The following is a 17,565-nucleotide window of genomic DNA, read 5'->3' on the forward strand; positions in this document are numbered from 1 at the left end:
ATCAAGATATCCTACAGGATAATGTCAGGGTTGTCTTTGTGCCAACTGAAGCTCAGTAGAAGTTGGGTGATGCAGCAGGATAATGAGTCTAAACATCGATATAAATGCACTACAGAATGGCTTCAAAAAAAGGAAATCCACCTTTTGGAGTGTCCCAGTCAGAGCCCAGACCTTAACCCAATAGAGATACTGTGGAATGACCTCAAGAGAGCCGTTCACACCAGACATCCTAAGAATATGGCTGAGCTGAAGCAGTTCTGTGAGGAAGAATGGTCCAAAATTACTTCTGAACGTTGTGCAGCTCTAATCCGCAGCTTCTGGAAACGCTTAATTGAGGTTATTGCTGCCAAAGCAGGATCGACCAGTTATTAAATCCAAGGGTTCACATAATTTTCCACAGCACTGTAAATGTTTAATGGGATATGTTCAATAAAGACATTAAATATTATAATTGTTTGTGTGTTGGTAACTTAAGCACATTGTGTTTGTCTATACTTGTGACTTGTGATGAAGATGAGATCACATTTTATGACCAATTAAGGCAGAAACAAATCTCATTCCAAAGTGTTCACATACGTTTTCTTGCCTCTGTACATATCCAAAAAACATGGTATTACCATAATACATATCCAAAAAACACGGTATTACCATAGTACATATCCAAAAAACACAGAATTACCATAATAAATATTTTTAAAAACATGATATTACCATAGTACATATCCAAAAACACAGTATTACCATAGCACATATCCAAAAACATGGTATTACCATAGCGCATATCCGAAAACACTGTATTACCATAGTAAATATAAAAAAACACGATATTACCATAGTACATATCCAAAAACACGGTATTACCATAGTACATATCTAAAAACACGGTATTACCATAGCACATATCTAAAAACACGGTATTACCATAGTACATATCTAAAAAACATGGTATTACCATAGCACATATTCAAAAACACAGTATTACCATAATAAATATTTAAAAAAACACGGTATTACCATAGTACATATCCAAAAACACAGTATTACCATAGCACATATCCAAAAACATGGTATTACCATAGCATATATCCAAAAACACAGTATTACCATAGCACATATCCAAAAACATGGTATTACCATAGCGCATATCCAAAAACACTGTATTACCATAGTAAATATAAAAAAACACGGTATTACCATAGTACATATCCAAAAACACGGTATTACCATAGTACATATCCAAAAACACGGTATTACCATAGTACATATCCAAAAAACATGGTATTACCATAGCACATATTGAAAAACACAGTATTACCATAATAAATATTTAAAAAAACACTGTATTACCATAGTACATATCCAAAAACACGGTATTACCATAGCGCATATCCAAAAAACACGGTATTACCATAGTACATATCCAAAAACAAGGTATTACCATAGTACATATCCAAAAACAAGGTATTACCATAGTACATATCCAAAAACAAGGTATTACCATAGTACACATCCAAAAAACACGGTATTACCATAGTACACATCCAAAAAACACGGTATTACCATAGTACATATCCAAAAACACGGTATTACCATAGTAAATACACTATATTGCCAAAAGTATTCGCTCATCTGCCTTTAGACACATATGAACTTAAGTGACATCTCATTCTTAATCCATAGGGTTTAATATGACGTCGGCCCACCCTATGCAGCTATAACAGCTTCAACTCTTCTGGGAAGGCTTTCCACAAGGTTTAGGAGTGTGTTTATGGGAATGTTTGACCATTCTTCCAGAAGTGCATTTGTGAGGTCAGACACTGATGTTGGCGAGAAGGCCTGGCTCGCAGTCTTTGCTCTAATTCATCCCAAAGGTGCTCTATCGGGTTGAGGTCAGGACTCTGTGCAGGCCAGTCAAGTTCTTCCACACCAAACTCGCTCATCCATGTCTTTATGGACCTTGCTTTGTGCACTGGTGCGCAGTCATGTTGGAACAGGAAGGGGCCATCCCCAAACTGTTCCCACAAAGTTGGGAGCATGGAATTGTCCAAAATCTCTTGGTATGCTGAAGCATTCAGAGTTCATTTCACTGGAACTAAGGGGCCAAGCCCAGCTCCTGAAAAACAACCCCACACCATAATCCCCCTTCCACCAAACTTCACAGTTGGCACAATGCAGTCAGACAAGTACCATTCTCCTGGCAACCACCAAACCCAGACTTGTCCATCAGATTGCCAGATGGAGAAGCGTGATTCGTCACTCCAGAGAACGCGTCTCCACTGCTCTAGAGTCCAGTGGCGGCGTGCTTTACACCATTGTATCCGACGCTTTGCATTGCACTTGGTGATGTGTGGCTTGGATGCAGCTGCTCGGCCATGGAAACCCATTCCATGAAGCTCTCTACGCACTGTTCTTGAGCTAATCTGAAGGCCACATGAACTTTGGAGGTCTGTAGCAATTGACTCTGCAGAAAGTTGGCGACCTCTGCGCACTATGCGTCTCAGCATCCACTGACCCCGCTCTGTCATTTTACGTGGCCTACCACTTCGTGGCTGAGTTGCTGTCATTCCCAGTCGCTTCCATGTTGTTATAATACCACTGACAGTTGACTGTGGAATATTTAGTAGCGAGGAAATTTCACGACTGGACTTGTTGCACAGGTGGCATCCTATCACAGTACCACGCTGGAATTCACTGAGCTCCTGAGAGCGGCCCATTCTTTCACAAATGTTTGTAGAAGCAGTCTGCATGCCTAGGTGCTTCATTTTATACACCTGTGGCCATGGAAGTGATTGGAACACCTGAATTCAATTATTTGGATGGGTGAGCGAATACTTTTGGCAATATAGTGTATCTAAAAACATGGTATTACCATAGTACATATCCAAAAAACACGGTATTACCATAGTACATATCCAAAAACACGATATTACCATAGTACATATCCAAAAAACATGGTATTACCATAGCACATATCCAAAAAACACGGTATTACCATAGCGCATATCCAAAAACACGGTATTACCATAGCGCATATCCAAAAACACAGTATTACCATAGCACATATCCAAAAACACGGTATTACCATAGCACATATCCAAAAAACATGGTATTACCATAGCACATATCCAAAAAACACGGTATTACCATAGCGCATATCCAAAAACACGGTATTACCATAGCACATATCCAAAAACACGGTTGTGGCAGTGGGGGCGTGGTCAAGCATCTCTCCGGAGAGAGAAAAAGCGGTAAGGGCGCTTACACCTGAGCTAAATTATGTATAACACCTGTCTCTAATTTCAGTGAGCACGGGGAGAGCGGCATAAATAGAGACACACCGCAAATAGGAGAGGGAGAGCCTGGGCACGTCAGACCCGAGCAAGAAGCAAGGAGTTTTTTTATTACAAATGTTGAGAGTTTATTTTTGTGAAGCGGTGTGTGATTGATGATTAACTTTGTGCCTAACGCAAGGACTGGGAGACTGTAGTTTGTGCTGCAGAGAGAGAGAAAATAAACTATAACCTGAACCAGGACAACTGCTTCTCGTCTCCTCTTTACAACGGTATTACCATAGCGCATATCCAAAAACACGGTATTACCATGGTACATATCCAAAAACACGGTATTACCATAATAAATATTTAAAAAAACACGGTATTACCATAGTACATATCCAAAAACACGGTATTACCATAGCGCATATCCAAAAACACGGTATTACCATAGTACATATCCAAAAACACAGTATTACCATAATAAATATAAAAAAAAACATGGTATTACCATAGTACATATCCAAAAACACGGTATTACCATGGTACATATCCAAAAACACGGTATTACCATAGCGCATATCCAAAAACACGGTATTACCATAGCGCATATCAAAAAACACGGTATTACCATAGCACATATCCAAAAACACGGTATTACCATAGTACATATCCAAAAACACGGTATTACCATAGCACATATCCAAAAACACGGTATTACCATTGCGCATATCCAAAAACACGGTATTACCATAGTACATATCCAAAAACACAGTATTACCATAGTACATGTCCAAAAACACGGTATTACCATAGCACATATCCAAAAACACGGTATTACCATAGTACATATCCAAAAACACGGTATTACCATAGTACATATCCAAAAACACAGTATTACCATAGCGCATATCCAAAAACACGGTATTACCATAGCACATATCCAAAAACACGGTATTACCATAGTACATATCCAAAAACACGGTATTACCATAGCGCATATCCAAAAACACGGTATTACCATAATAAATATAAAAAAAACACGATATTACCATAATAAATATTTAAAAAAACACGGTATTACCATAGTACATATCAAAAAACACGGTATTACCATAGCACATATCCAAAAACACGGTATTACCATAGTACATATCCAAAAACACGGTATTACCATAGTAAATATTTAACAAAACACGGTATTACCATAATAAATATTTAAAAAAACACGATATTACCATAGTACATATCCAAAAACACGGTATTACCATGGTACATATCCAAAAACAATGTTACTAATGTGGTAAATCTCCAAAAACATGATAATGCTAAGGTACTTAAAGTTAGTCAGAGAAATAGAACAAGTGTGTGTGTCGGTCCATTCCAAGGTCAAAATTTGTCAAATTTACCAGACGAAATAAACTAAATTCCAGATTTCTCTCTCTGGAGTGTTCTGAGATTGCACACATGGAAGACGAGAGCAGGATCCACATGTCTTTTCCCACTTTGTTCAAATGAATACAAACCAAATCAAATTAACTGCTGAGACAGGAGGAATGCAAATACTCACATCCCTGAAGAGGAATCAAAAATTAAAAACACATTTGTCTCTTCTAATTTAGTGTTTCCCAAACTGGGGTACGTGAGGTGACGATGGGGGTATTTACTGTTCTTTTAATTTCATCCCAGTATAAAATAACATTCAAATCAAGATCATGCATTTCTCACTGGCAAAATATATATTTTTTTATGCGCCCTTAAGTGTAGAAACACCAGTTTTGCTTCTCTTATAAAGAGCTGGTACTGTGTCCTGCTCCCACGACATGATGTGGGGGGAGTTTAGCACACCCATCTCAGTAATCGGTAAGCCATTTATTCAATATGTATATGATAAATATAACACGTACAAAACATGTACAAACATGACATGCTTGAATAAAGGTAATTGTGTTAAATATACAGATTTTCAAAATACCTTGTGTAAATGTTATCTATGCCTTAGAGAGGGGGTACGTAAAAGGATGTTGAGTGTTTGGAGGGGTACACCACTGTAAAAAGTTTGGGAACCACTGTTCTAAGTAAACACACACACAGAGGCCCTTGTTCCTCATTAGGTTTGTTTTGGATGATGATGTCCTTCTGTTGAAGACTAATAGGGGTCGCAAGTTCGAATCCAGGGTGTGCTGAGCGACTTCAGCCAGGTCTCATAAGCAACCAAATTGGCCCGGTTGCTAGGGAGGGTAGAGTCACACGGGGTAACCTCCTCATGGTCGCAATTAGTGGTTCTCGCTCTCAATGGGGCGTGTGGTGAGTTGTGCGTGGATCGTGGAGAGTAGCATGAGCCTCCACATGCTGTGAGTCTCCGCGGTGTCATGCACAATGAGTCATGTGATAAGATGCGTGGATTGACGGTCTCAGAAACGGAGGCAACTGAGACTTGTCCTCCGCCACCCGGATTGAGGTGAGTAACCGCGCCACCACGAGGACCTACTAAGTAGTGGGAACTGGGCATTCCAAACACACACACTTGTGTTTCATAGCTACTTTGAAACAGTATCTTCGCAAGTATCTTCTACTAGTGATTTTAAGTAACTACTTTGCTACATTAAAGCTATTTAAGTGGTATATGTTTATTACAAACAGCAGTTTTATCTGACACAGAAAAGCTTATTTAGAATTTTATTTTGCATGAACTATTAATTTAGGTTAGTAACCACTGAACTGGTGGTTCAGCAACCACATTGTTTGGGACGGATGAGACAGGCAGCTTTGAGTCGGTCTCATAAAAGAAAAGGAGCTTAACAGAGAACAAGATATGAACTACTCGAGACACAGAGGGCTTATAAAAGACCAGAGAAAAGAGAGGGAACATTCCCATATTAATGTTAGAGGAAACAGGGACTGACTTAAGACGAGGAGGAGATTACAGAGGAATAACATGATAATTATAGACCCTTCAGGAAGGGAATGAGAGAGACTTTAATCAGTTGGATATGACATATGGGGGATTTAGTTAACCCCTATTAATATGCGTTATAGTCGTGTTGGGGTTACTAGAGTCTCTGAGCGTAAGATAAAGGTGAACTGGTTCTCAAACATGACTGGCATTCTTTATTACACACGCTCATGCATGCACAGTGATGGGGAATAACTAATGAAAGGTAGCCATTCTACTAACTTAAAGGAATAGTTCACCCAGAAATAAAAATTCTGTTATTTTTTACTAACCTTCTTGTTTTTTAGATTTGAGTTCCTGCTTGGCATTTTTTGTGGCAAAATATTTAGTTAAATTGTGCTGTTCAAAACTATTTTCTCAGTACCTGTATATAAATTAGAGAGTTTTATGTTTAGTTGGTTGTATTTAATGGAAATGTAATGCTGTAATCCAGTTAAAATATATATTCATTCAAAAAACCTAATTGTTTTTGTTTGTTAAAATAAATGATATAATCTGATAGTTTATACTTCAAAATATTTTTGGTAACAATTTACAATAATGTTTTATTTGTTAACTCTAGTTAATGCATGAACAATTATTTTTTTTACAATTTTTTTTAAACTTGATTAGTGTTCGTTTTAAGTGTTCAAAATACTATTGTTCATTGTTTTACAGTGTTTTTTTTTTTTATTAATTTTTTTTTAGTAGCCAGTGCAACTACTTTATTAAAGCTTGACTGTATTTTAAAGGAATATTCTGGGTTCGATACAAGTTAAGCTCAATAGACAACATTTGTGGCATTATGTTGTCCCTCCTTTTAAATCTGGGTTACAGTGAAGCACTTACAATGGAAGTGAATGGGGCCAATTCACTTATTTAACTTTGACAATTTAACTTTCCAGCTCAAATAATAATAGAAAAGTTTTAACAGAAGAATTCATGTAAGTGCTTTTGTAAAATTAAAAGCTTCACATTTCTGCCTTTAAACCCTCCAAAAATTATGGAAAAAGTGCCTCACTGTAACCTCGATTTTTTCTGTTTTTAAAGAAAAGGAGGGACGAATCCAAATAATTTTTTGTGGCAATCAACATTATGCCACAAATGCTGTTGATTAAGCTTAACTTGTACTGAACCCAAAATATTCCTTTTACTACATTTAATTATAAGTAGCTTGAGAAGTTACTGCTTCAAAGTAGCTTCCTGAACACTACACATGCACATTTCCATTATGATGTCAATTATCAAAATATTTCCTCTCTCTCTCTCTCTGACAGGTAAACAAGACAACAGGAGACTTTGGGGACAACTGAAATTAGTGGAGTGACACTTGACCACAGCAAGACCGCCAATGGTGACCAAGAGCTAAAACGTTTGATTTGTGGAACCAAAGGGTTTATGACGGGTTTATGACAAATGAGATCTCTGATTACACAATGGAATTCCATCCATCCAGTTCCTGTTTGGAATAATTACCTCTTTTTTAGGTAGTATGCTTGAAAACCAAAGCCCCACCCCCTCCAGCTCATCCTCAGGGGGCTGAGCCAATCAGCAGAGGTCATGGGCCGACGGGCAGCCGACGCGTCCAATGCGGTGCCAGCCCTGGAGGTGCCACTAGCTGGTGGGCGGGCCATGCTCTCTCGGAAATGGGGTCCTTTGTGCAGCGTTGGCGTGCAAACGTCACCGGGACTTCGCTCGCTGCCATCGTTAAAGAGGAAGACGCAAACAATCAGCACGACCAATGGACCAGCAGTGGAAACCATGTCTTTGGACCGGATGAGGCGTTGTGACGTCAGCGGCAGGCACGTCGTCAAGCCCACGTCCAATAACGCCAGTAACCATGTCACGCAAGATCAGATGTCGCAAGACAGCGAGTTGTACTGTCAAATCAAAGTCAACCCCAACCAATCAGAGCTTCGAGGGAGTTTAAAACGAACCCCTCGGTATGCTAACGGAAGCATTGTTGCACCTGAGGTGGTGGGCGGGGTTTGTAGCGAGGGGGCGGAGTCTGCTGAAGCAAGATGCCAGAGTCAACAAATCACGCGGGATTGTAGACGTGGTCAGTCGCTGAAAGGAGAGGGGTCTCGGCCGGTCACGCACTGTGGAAGCGTTAGCCCGTACGCCACGCCCCCTCGGCCATGTCGTATAATGACATCGTCACCCAGATTGTGCGCCACCTGTGGGCGGAGACAGTCTCAAGCCCCGCCCTGCATGGCGCCTGCTTGTCGAAAACGTGCAGCGAGTCAGGTTCAAGTGAGCACGATGCTTCCAATGCCGCCGCGGAAAAGCTGTACGGCACGACTGCAAAAACTAAATTCCACCGTGGCGCAACTGACGTACACGCAAATTCCCAACATACACAATCAGCAAACGCAAAGTGCGACACAGTACAACTCTCTCCCCTCACGATCGAGCAAAAAAGACATGCAGACCAAAACGTCTGACGAACCAAAAACATGCCAAAACGACTCAAGTACACAGCAGACACACAAAACGCAACACACACAAACACAAGTCACACACACAACCAAAACACAACCTACATCCCAAGATGCAACCACAGAAACAAGCAAACCTCAATTATCGTCAGTGTCCGCCACATCAAAACCGCCACACCCTTTGCTTTCCATTGGCTCGGACTTACAAGCAACACCCAATCTTCCACCCAAGAATGCCTCCCATTCAAAACAAATACAGGTCAAATCCAAACCAGTGCCTCCTGAGCTTCTGATTGGCTCAGAGATGAAGCCTAAACCCCAAACCCCACCCACTGACACTGAACCTACAACTGAGACAAACACAGACTCCAAGCCCCGCCCTAAAGATGCCCATCCGCCGCAAACAGACGAGATCCCGAAATGCAACGGGGCACCAGGTGTTCTACACGGCCTGCTGCAGAATGTAGAAGAGAATCTGCTGTATAACCAGGAGAAGATCAAAGTTCTGCTCAATGTCATCCAGGATCTGGAGAGGAACAAGGCCATGAGCGAAGGGTAAGCAAAAGAGAAAGATTAATGCACTCAAGTTCATGTAAGCGTGTGTTTGATTTGTGATTCCACACTTTCAACATCTCATAATTCCCTCGGCGACTCATGTGTCCTGAGGCAACCCCTCAGGGATGTTGATCAATGAAAATCAACCCCCTACCGCTCTCTCTCTCATGTTTCATCTTTAAGCATTCACTCTTTCTACTCTCTTTATCTTTGACTTATTCATTTTTCCTTCCCTCTGCTTACAGATTCAGAACATTTAGCTTTGTGATTGACAGCTCAGATCTGTCAGGATCAATCAGTAAAGTGAATATGTTACATGTTTACCCAAAAATGAGCATTTTATAATTTACTCACCCTAATGTCATTCCAAACCTGTATGAGTTTCTTTCTTCTGTGGATAACAGAAGGAACTCATTCAATAAAGGTCCCGTTGGCTGAATTCAGTTCACTTCCGTTCGTTCTCCAATGCACGTTCATGAAAGGGCCGAGTTCACGCAGTCTCTCGCATGATGGGAAGCGCGATGGCATGTTCACGAGATCTTATGTCACGTGAGAGGCTGCATGTACTCGGTCCTCTCATGAGTGTGCATTGGAGAGTGACCGGAAGTGAGCATTTTTAGTGATAAATGCTGCCTTAATTTTTGGAGCTTCAAAGTTCTAGCGATCATTAACCTGCATTGTATGGACCTACAGAACTGAAATATTCTTATAAAAATCTTCATTTGTGTTCAGCAGAAGAAAGTAAGTCATACACACATGGCATAAGGGTGAGTAAATGATAAGTGCATTTTCATTTTTGGGTGAACTATCCCAAGGGATTGTTCTATACGTGTTTGTTCTCTTTTGCAGACGTTGTTCGTACAGAACCGGTCAGGACATCAACAACTGCTCAACCTGCCAGAAAACAGCCTGTATCATCTACAGGTAACCAACACCTCTTAAGTTCACTTATAATGCTGGTCAAAGTCATAAGTTAGGTTTCATGATCATTTTCAGACCACCCTCTCTCTGAACCTTAGAATTATTTTGCTGCTGTGCCTTTAAGACTTCTATGTGTCTTTTATAAATGAGCTTTGTTCACCGCAAAATTTCATTTTCTTACTTAGTGTTGTTTTCATGTAAAAAATATCTAAACGTGCTTAAAACAAGCCATATTTACTTGATAAACAAAATTGCATAAAAGGCAGATAAATCTTTTGTATATATATATAAAAACTGCCCATCAGCAAATAGTTTTTGTTTTGTTTTAAGCATAAACCTCAATAAATTTGATAGATTTTTCTGTAAACAATCAAAATCTTGCCATTTTGCTTCAAAAGTAAATCTTGTTTAAGGGATGTTTAGATATTTTACTGTAAAAAAAAACAAAAAAAAATAAGATTAAATAATCTTTTGCAGTGTTATGATTGGCTTACCCTCACGTACCAGCATAGTTCCCACTGACATTCAGCCAAGGTGCTAAATGAATAGATGTTGATATGTTAATGTGGACGATAATATGCTAATGAGCTCAGAGTTGTGATTTAATAATTGTTATGATTTATAAATAAGCCGTTTTTGCACCCATGTACGAAAAACAAATGGTCTGTGTGGACTGGAGAGAAAGCTTTAAGTTGTACACAGTTGTAATGTACACAGCTCTTATTTCAAAAGGGTAAGAAAAATCCTCTTTTCAATTAAATTACCAATTTAAGATATCATCACATGTGTTTTCCGGGGGCAAAAACAACCAGAATTGCAACAAGAGACTACGAGGAGCTGCATCAACATCCTACAGCTGATAAAAACATCTAAATGCCCTGTAAAAACCTACAAGCATCTAGTCTCTAAAGAATAAACACACTGTGTTTTAATCTTCACCCAGTATTTTAGTTAGTTGTGAATGAATGAATGTATGTTTGAATGAATGTTTGAATGAACGAATGAATGTATGTTTGAATGAATGAATGAATGTTTGAATGAACGAATGAATGTATGTTTGAATGAATGAATGAATGTTTGAATGAACGAATTAATGTATGTTTGAATGAATGAATGAATGTATGTGTGAATGAATGAATGAATGAATGTTTGAATGAATGAATGTAAGTTTGAATTAATTAATGAATTAATGTATGTTTGAATGAATGAATTAATGAATGTATGTTTGAATTAATGAATGTATGTTTGAATTAATGAATGTTTGAATGAACGAATGAATGTTTGAATGAAAGTTTGAATGAATGTTTGAATGAATTTATGTTTGAATGAATTAATGAATGAATGTATGTTTGAATGAATGAATGAATGAATTATTGTTTGAATGAATGAATGAATGCATGTATGTTTGAAATGAATGAATGTATGTTTGAATGAATTAATGAATGTTTGAATGAATGCTTGAATGAATAAATGAATGAATGAATGTTTGAATGAATTAATTAATTATTGTTTGAATGAATGAATGAATGTTTGAATGAATTCATTAACTGTTGTTTGAATGAATGAATGAATGTTTGAATGAATGAATGTAAGTTTGAATGAATGAATGAATGAATTAATGTATGTTTGAATGAATTAATTAATGAATGTATGTTTGAATGAATGAATGTTTGAACGAATGAATGAATGTTTGAATGAATGAATGAATGAATGAATGCATGTTTGAAATGAATGAATATATGTTTGAATGAATTAATGAATGTTTGTATGAATGAATGAATGTTTGTTTGAATGAATGAATGTTTGAATGAATGAATGAGTGAATGAATGAATGTTTGAATAAATTAATTATTGTTTGAATTAATGAATGAATGTTTGAATAAATGAATGAATGAATGTATGTATGTTTTAATGAATGAATGTTTGAATGAATGAATGTATGTTTGAATTAATGAATGAATGTTTGTTTGAATGAACGAATGTTTGAATGAATTAATGAATGAATGAATTATTGATTTTATGAATGAATGAATGAATGTATGTTTGAATGAATTAATGAATGTTTGTATGAATGAATGAATGTATGTTTGAATGAATGTTTGTTTGAATGAATAAATGTTTGAATGAATGAATGAATGTTTGAATGAATGAATGTATGTTTAAATTAATTAATTAATGTTTGAATGAATGAATGAATGTATGTATGTTTTAATGAATGAATGTTTGAATGAATGAATGAATGTTTGAATGAATGAATGAATGTATGTATGTTTTAATGAATGAATGAATGAATGAATGATAGTTGTGCTTGCTAAGGCATCATATTCATGATCCCTAAGTATTAAACATGCAAGTTGTCCCAGATAATTTGTGCTACGGACATGTGCTATTACTTATTATAAGTGACCAAACGATACAATTAGTGAAATACCCCATAGACTTACATTGAAGAAGGGACCTGAGTCATATCTAGAAAGCAGAATATCACAAAGGCAGTCAACAACAACCCAGAACACCCTAGCGACCATCTAGCAACGCCCTGGCAATCACCCTAGCATTGCATGTCTTGCTGATAAACACAATCAGTCACTCGCTGAAACTGAAATTCCCTCCTTTCTTTCATCTCCTTTTCTAAGTTTTCCTGTTGGTATAAACAAGGTCATGATTTCTGTGTTATAAAGAGCTAAACACACACTAATACAAACTGTATTTCAAGCACACACACAAGCACGCACACTCGCACAGCAGTGGGAATCAATTAGGAGAGATGGATGTCTTACTGAAGTTTAATCTCATGACAATACAGCAAGAGAAAAGCCAAGAAAGCACACACACATAAACACACTGGTGTATTTACCCATAAGATATATCACTGTAGAAAGGCTTACGAAACAGTCGACGGCTCAAATATGTACAGCTCAAACTACTACAAAAAATGTTGCAATGCATTTCTCACCAAGACTGCAGGCAGAAAGAGATATCATATTCATATATTTTATCTTTCTTTTCTTACTGTAAGAAATAAAATATCACAATTGTTTCTCACAAGCACCTTTCACACATACAGCCTTTTCCAGAACATGTACTGCAATTTCTTGAGTGAATACGGCCCTTTTGAATATACTGGTAAATTTTGCTCTGGCAATTTCCCTTAATGAGGAGTTGTACCATTAGCCCCTTTCACACATGCAAATGGGTAAATTACAGGAAAAATAATTGGGTTGCCTTTACTGGTAAATGTACCACATGTGCCGTTCACATATACCATCAAAATGGACACTTATAGGTACTAATGATACAACTTCTTATTTCCCAAAAATGAAAATGCAGTCACTTTTTATTCACCCCTGTGTTGTTATAACCCCATATGACTTTCTTTCTTTGTCTTAATGTAACCGGTCCTGGTCGTCCTGCTCCGAACGGGACTCGAACTGGCGTGGGAGGCGTGGGAGGCGGGTGCGCTAACAAGGAGGCTAAAGGGTACAGCCTCTAACATCAGTTGCTAGTACACCTCTTAAGGTCAGGAAAGTGAGGTTTACACACTGCACAGCTACCTACCAGCTGGCTACCGTTACACTCACCCCCCTAAACCTCACTCCCATCTGGGTCACGGCACCATCGTAACCGGTCCTGGTCGCCCCGCTCCGTACAGGACTCGAACCAGCATCTCTGGCGTGGGAGGCGGGTGCGCTAACAAGTAGGCTAAAGGCTCTAGCGTCAGTCGCTAGTTCACCTCTTGAGGTCAGGAGAGTGAGGTTTACACACTGCACAGCTACCTACCAGCTGGCTACCGTTACATTAACATGTTGTAAACGTTGTGCCCAGTGATGTCATACAATGGCAGTTTATGATGACCACATCTTCAAGCTTCAAAAGAACACAAAAGTATAATTCAGAAGTCTAATAAATTATTCCATGAGACTCATGATTGTTATGAAAGCATACGATAAGATTTGATGAGAAACAAACTGAAATCGAATGTATTATTTAGTGAAAATGTTCACTGACCTTTGATCTCCTGACCGCATTCATGATAGGACATGAGAGCAACAATTCACGCAGTGCCCTCGCGACATTGGGGCGTTCAAGCGAAAACTCATTTTATTTATATAAAAACAGGTCCTGAACAGAGATAGTAACAACAGAACACAACACAGCTGCACACAAAACAGAGAACAGAACTTACTAAACATGTCTGAAGAGTTTGTAGTCGAAGAATTGATGCATTTCTATGCCCAGCCTTATTTTTTTTGAATGGAGTACTCAGAAATCGATCGCTTGTTTTCTATTTTCGGCATCGCGTGGGTAAGTCCATCCACTGTGAACTGGCATCGGTCCAAAAACTTTCAAAAAAATAATGATTGAAATTCATTTTTGGGTGAACTTTAAGGGAAATTGCTCGAGCAAAATGTACCAGTATTATCAAAAGGGCTGTGTTCACACATGACCTCTAACCTTAAAATTACAGTACATTTTCTGGAAAACGCTGTATGTGTAAAAGGAAAACGCTGTATGTGTACCTTACATCTCCATATTGAGAGTATGTGTGAAAAGAACCACAAGATTACCCGTTTCAGTTCGTACAAGGCGACGTAAGAAAGTTCTGACAGAAATGTCACAATTACTCCACGCAGTAACACCGGTGAATCGGAAGAAAAATGTCAACAAATTGCTCAGATAGTGAAACAAGAGTGCTTCTCTTCATCCGAGCGGATGAAGAAATTTGCTGACAGCTTAAAGGGACAGTAAGCGAGTCCACGATAATCACCAGCCTCATTCGAATATCCTGCGATATACGTACAGATTACTGTAATTTTCAGCTGCAGATAGTGTCTAAGCCTTCGGATGCTAGCGACAGCATTTTGTTCTCTGTAGTCATCTGTCTTATTTGAAGTTATCGCATACCATGTCGTTGAATCTCGAGCAACTACATAAATGTAAACATTTGCCAAAAATGTAAAACATCACCAACATTACTGACTGCATATGTTCTAATTCAAAATAACCAAGCCATGTTTTCAAACAAGAAGACTGCGTTTCCAGCGCAGCTGTTTTGAGGTCATTTCTGGCAAACAACGTTACAGAGTTTAACGACATTTGGTGCTGATGTGTGAATGGTGCTAGCAAAATAGAAAAAAGATGGAAAGTTGTTGCATGTGTGAACAGCACATGTGGTACATTTACCAGTAAAGGCAACCCAACGATTTTCCTGTAATTTACCTGGTTGCATGTGTGAAAGGGGCTATAGACAGCAATGAGATTAAATAGAGAAAAAACTACAACTTTTGCCGAAGTCTCCTGATTCTGTGATGTTTCTCCTAAAAAAACAACAACCTGGTCTTATAGAATCACGTTACTATCCCTGTATTTTTGTGAAATTATTTTTGAGTGGCTCGATGTACGTATTGCGGCAGTTTCCTGGTGAAATATACACTAGAGCCGCAACAACAATGACTTTTAATCCCTTTCAAACAAATCACGATTATCAGTTCTTAAAAACTTATTTTCAGCCCTGTTCCTCACACAATGCTATCTAATGACATATAAACACTTCTACTATAGCGCATGACTCATTTTAATGTTTGCATTACATCAACTACATTTACAAGCTTGTTCGAGAGTGATTTTTTAAATCGATTTGTAGAATGTTTCAAAATAGTCTTAGTCTTTCCTTTCTATGTCGGGCACAGACGCCGGGGACTCTTATTTTGAAATGATGTAGACTTGGCTCCATTACAATGCACTATAAGTAAATATTTACCAAATGTAGCTTTTTATAGCCTATTTATTCACCAGATAAAGAGTTTTGTATATTTATATTTCACCAGATGAGGTTAATGAGGAATAAGATTTATTATTATTCACAATATATCAATTTATGTACGTGTATACACACTATGTATGTGCTGATGGCGCATGTTTCCCCCCGAAACGTACAAATAAAATATTGCCATAGATATTTGCCGATAACCGATAGTTCCAAAAGGCAACTATCGGCACCGATTAATCGGTAAAACAGATATATTGGTCTACTAAAAAGTTTAAGATCTCAATGAACTCAAATATTTCTCATCAAATGCAACAAACACCAACTTGTTTGTACTATGTTACTGACATTCATTTTTAGAGCTCTTTAATCTTATTTCACCAAAGGAATTTTAGGAGAAAACTCTGAGAAAAAGTTGGTACTCAAATGAAACGAGTAAGAACTCCACTGAGTCTCAGGAAAGAGCAATCTCTTACCAATAATACTTTCTTCTGGGCTCGCTCTTGCACACACACAGTATGATATATACCACTAGATTTACTTCAGCTCATGATTCTGGAAGATAATAGTGTTGATTAAGACTTCACAACTGAAAGTGCAGACAGCAGCTCTTAGTGTTCTCTTCTCTAAAACAATTACTTCATCAGAATTCTGCTTACACACTTCATTATCACTCTCACTGTCTCACAGTTTCTATTTTACATATCGTTTCCACCTTTAGGGACGCTGAAACGTAGAGTTTGGTTGTATGCCTCCTACAAGTTGGACTCATTTGAAGTAAAAAATTCACTATAAAATGACATAAAAATTGCGTAAGAGTAAATTGATTGTGCTGCCAAAAATTCTAGATGGCTTTGCAGGGTGCACAGGTCATGTACATGTAAATGAGTCATCGGGGTATGCAAATTAGGTAGAGAGACATCATCTAGCAATTTCTAGTGACAAATGACGCCTCCTTCGCTATTTTTTAAAACCTTTCAACAATGACAGCAACATTTAAAAAGCAGATGTACAGCCTGTACAACCTGCTGAAAAACAATTTTCTAATGGAATTAATAATTAATAATTATTATTATTTCAAAAAATCCTGAAGAAAATATCAGTAAAAAGAAGAGTTATAACGTCTTAGGTGAGTTTAGGTTTTAGACTTCGGTTCCATGTTTACTGTAAATTAAAAGCTGCATCAGACTTAATATTCAGTACACAAATATTAAATTATGTCAATGTCAGTTAGATTTTGAAAATGTAAGACAATAATGTAAGTGAATGGGAGATTTTAAATCGTCAAAGTTACATTTCTTAATTTAATTTACATTTAATAAAGACTGAAATCATCTACATAAAGTTAAAACTGAGTCTGTATGCTAAGCTATTTGAGCTTAATTAATTATCAAAAACTGTAAAGAAACAAAGGTTTTCAAGAAAACGTGAGTGCTGCTTGGCCTTGTAAAATTGCTGCCATAATTCCAGGGTGTTGCTATGCGGTTAGTAAAGTATTTGGAGTGTCTTTAAATGAGTTGCTATGCGGTTACTAAGGCATTAATTATTGGTTTTTGAGCATGTTGCTATGTGGCTGCTAGGGTTTTCAGATTGATTCTTAGCATGCTGTTATGCAGTTGCTGAGGTGTTCTGAGGGGTTTTTAACATATTGCTATGCGGTTGTTAGGATGTTCTGAT

At 37.8% G+C, this 17,565-nt stretch overlaps 2 protein-coding genes across 5 annotated transcripts in view; one reads left to right on the forward strand and one right to left on the reverse strand.

Annotated features, from left to right (window-relative positions):
- The window catches only part of LOC127412661 (dedicator of cytokinesis protein 2-like), a 149,913-nt gene that overhangs the window by 57,010 nt on the left and 75,338 nt on the right, over positions 1 to 17,565 (reverse strand). The gene's annotated exons all lie outside the window — the stretch shown is intronic.
- The window catches only part of LOC127412664 (INSYN2B protein-like), a 32,778-nt gene that overhangs the window by 9,421 nt on the left and 5,792 nt on the right, over positions 1 to 17,565 (forward strand). The window contains exons 2-4 of one of the 2 annotated variants that reach the window (XM_051649212.1): positions 7,485 to 7,561; positions 7,695 to 9,200; positions 10,050 to 10,124. In XM_051649212.1, the coding sequence (XP_051505172.1) occupies positions 7,768 to 9,200; positions 10,050 to 10,124 (1,508 nt within the window). In that variant the 5' untranslated portion in view covers positions 7,485 to 7,561; positions 7,695 to 7,767. Of the gene's footprint in view, positions 1 to 7,484; positions 9,201 to 10,049; positions 10,125 to 17,565 lie in introns of both variants that reach the window. The other variant, XM_051649211.1, reaches the window with a different exon arrangement.

Source organism: Myxocyprinus asiaticus, chromosome 22, assembly GCF_019703515.2.
Source record: "Myxocyprinus asiaticus isolate MX2 ecotype Aquarium Trade chromosome 22, UBuf_Myxa_2, whole genome shotgun sequence".
Classification (NCBI taxonomy): domain Eukaryota; kingdom Metazoa; phylum Chordata; class Actinopteri; order Cypriniformes; family Catostomidae; genus Myxocyprinus; species Myxocyprinus asiaticus.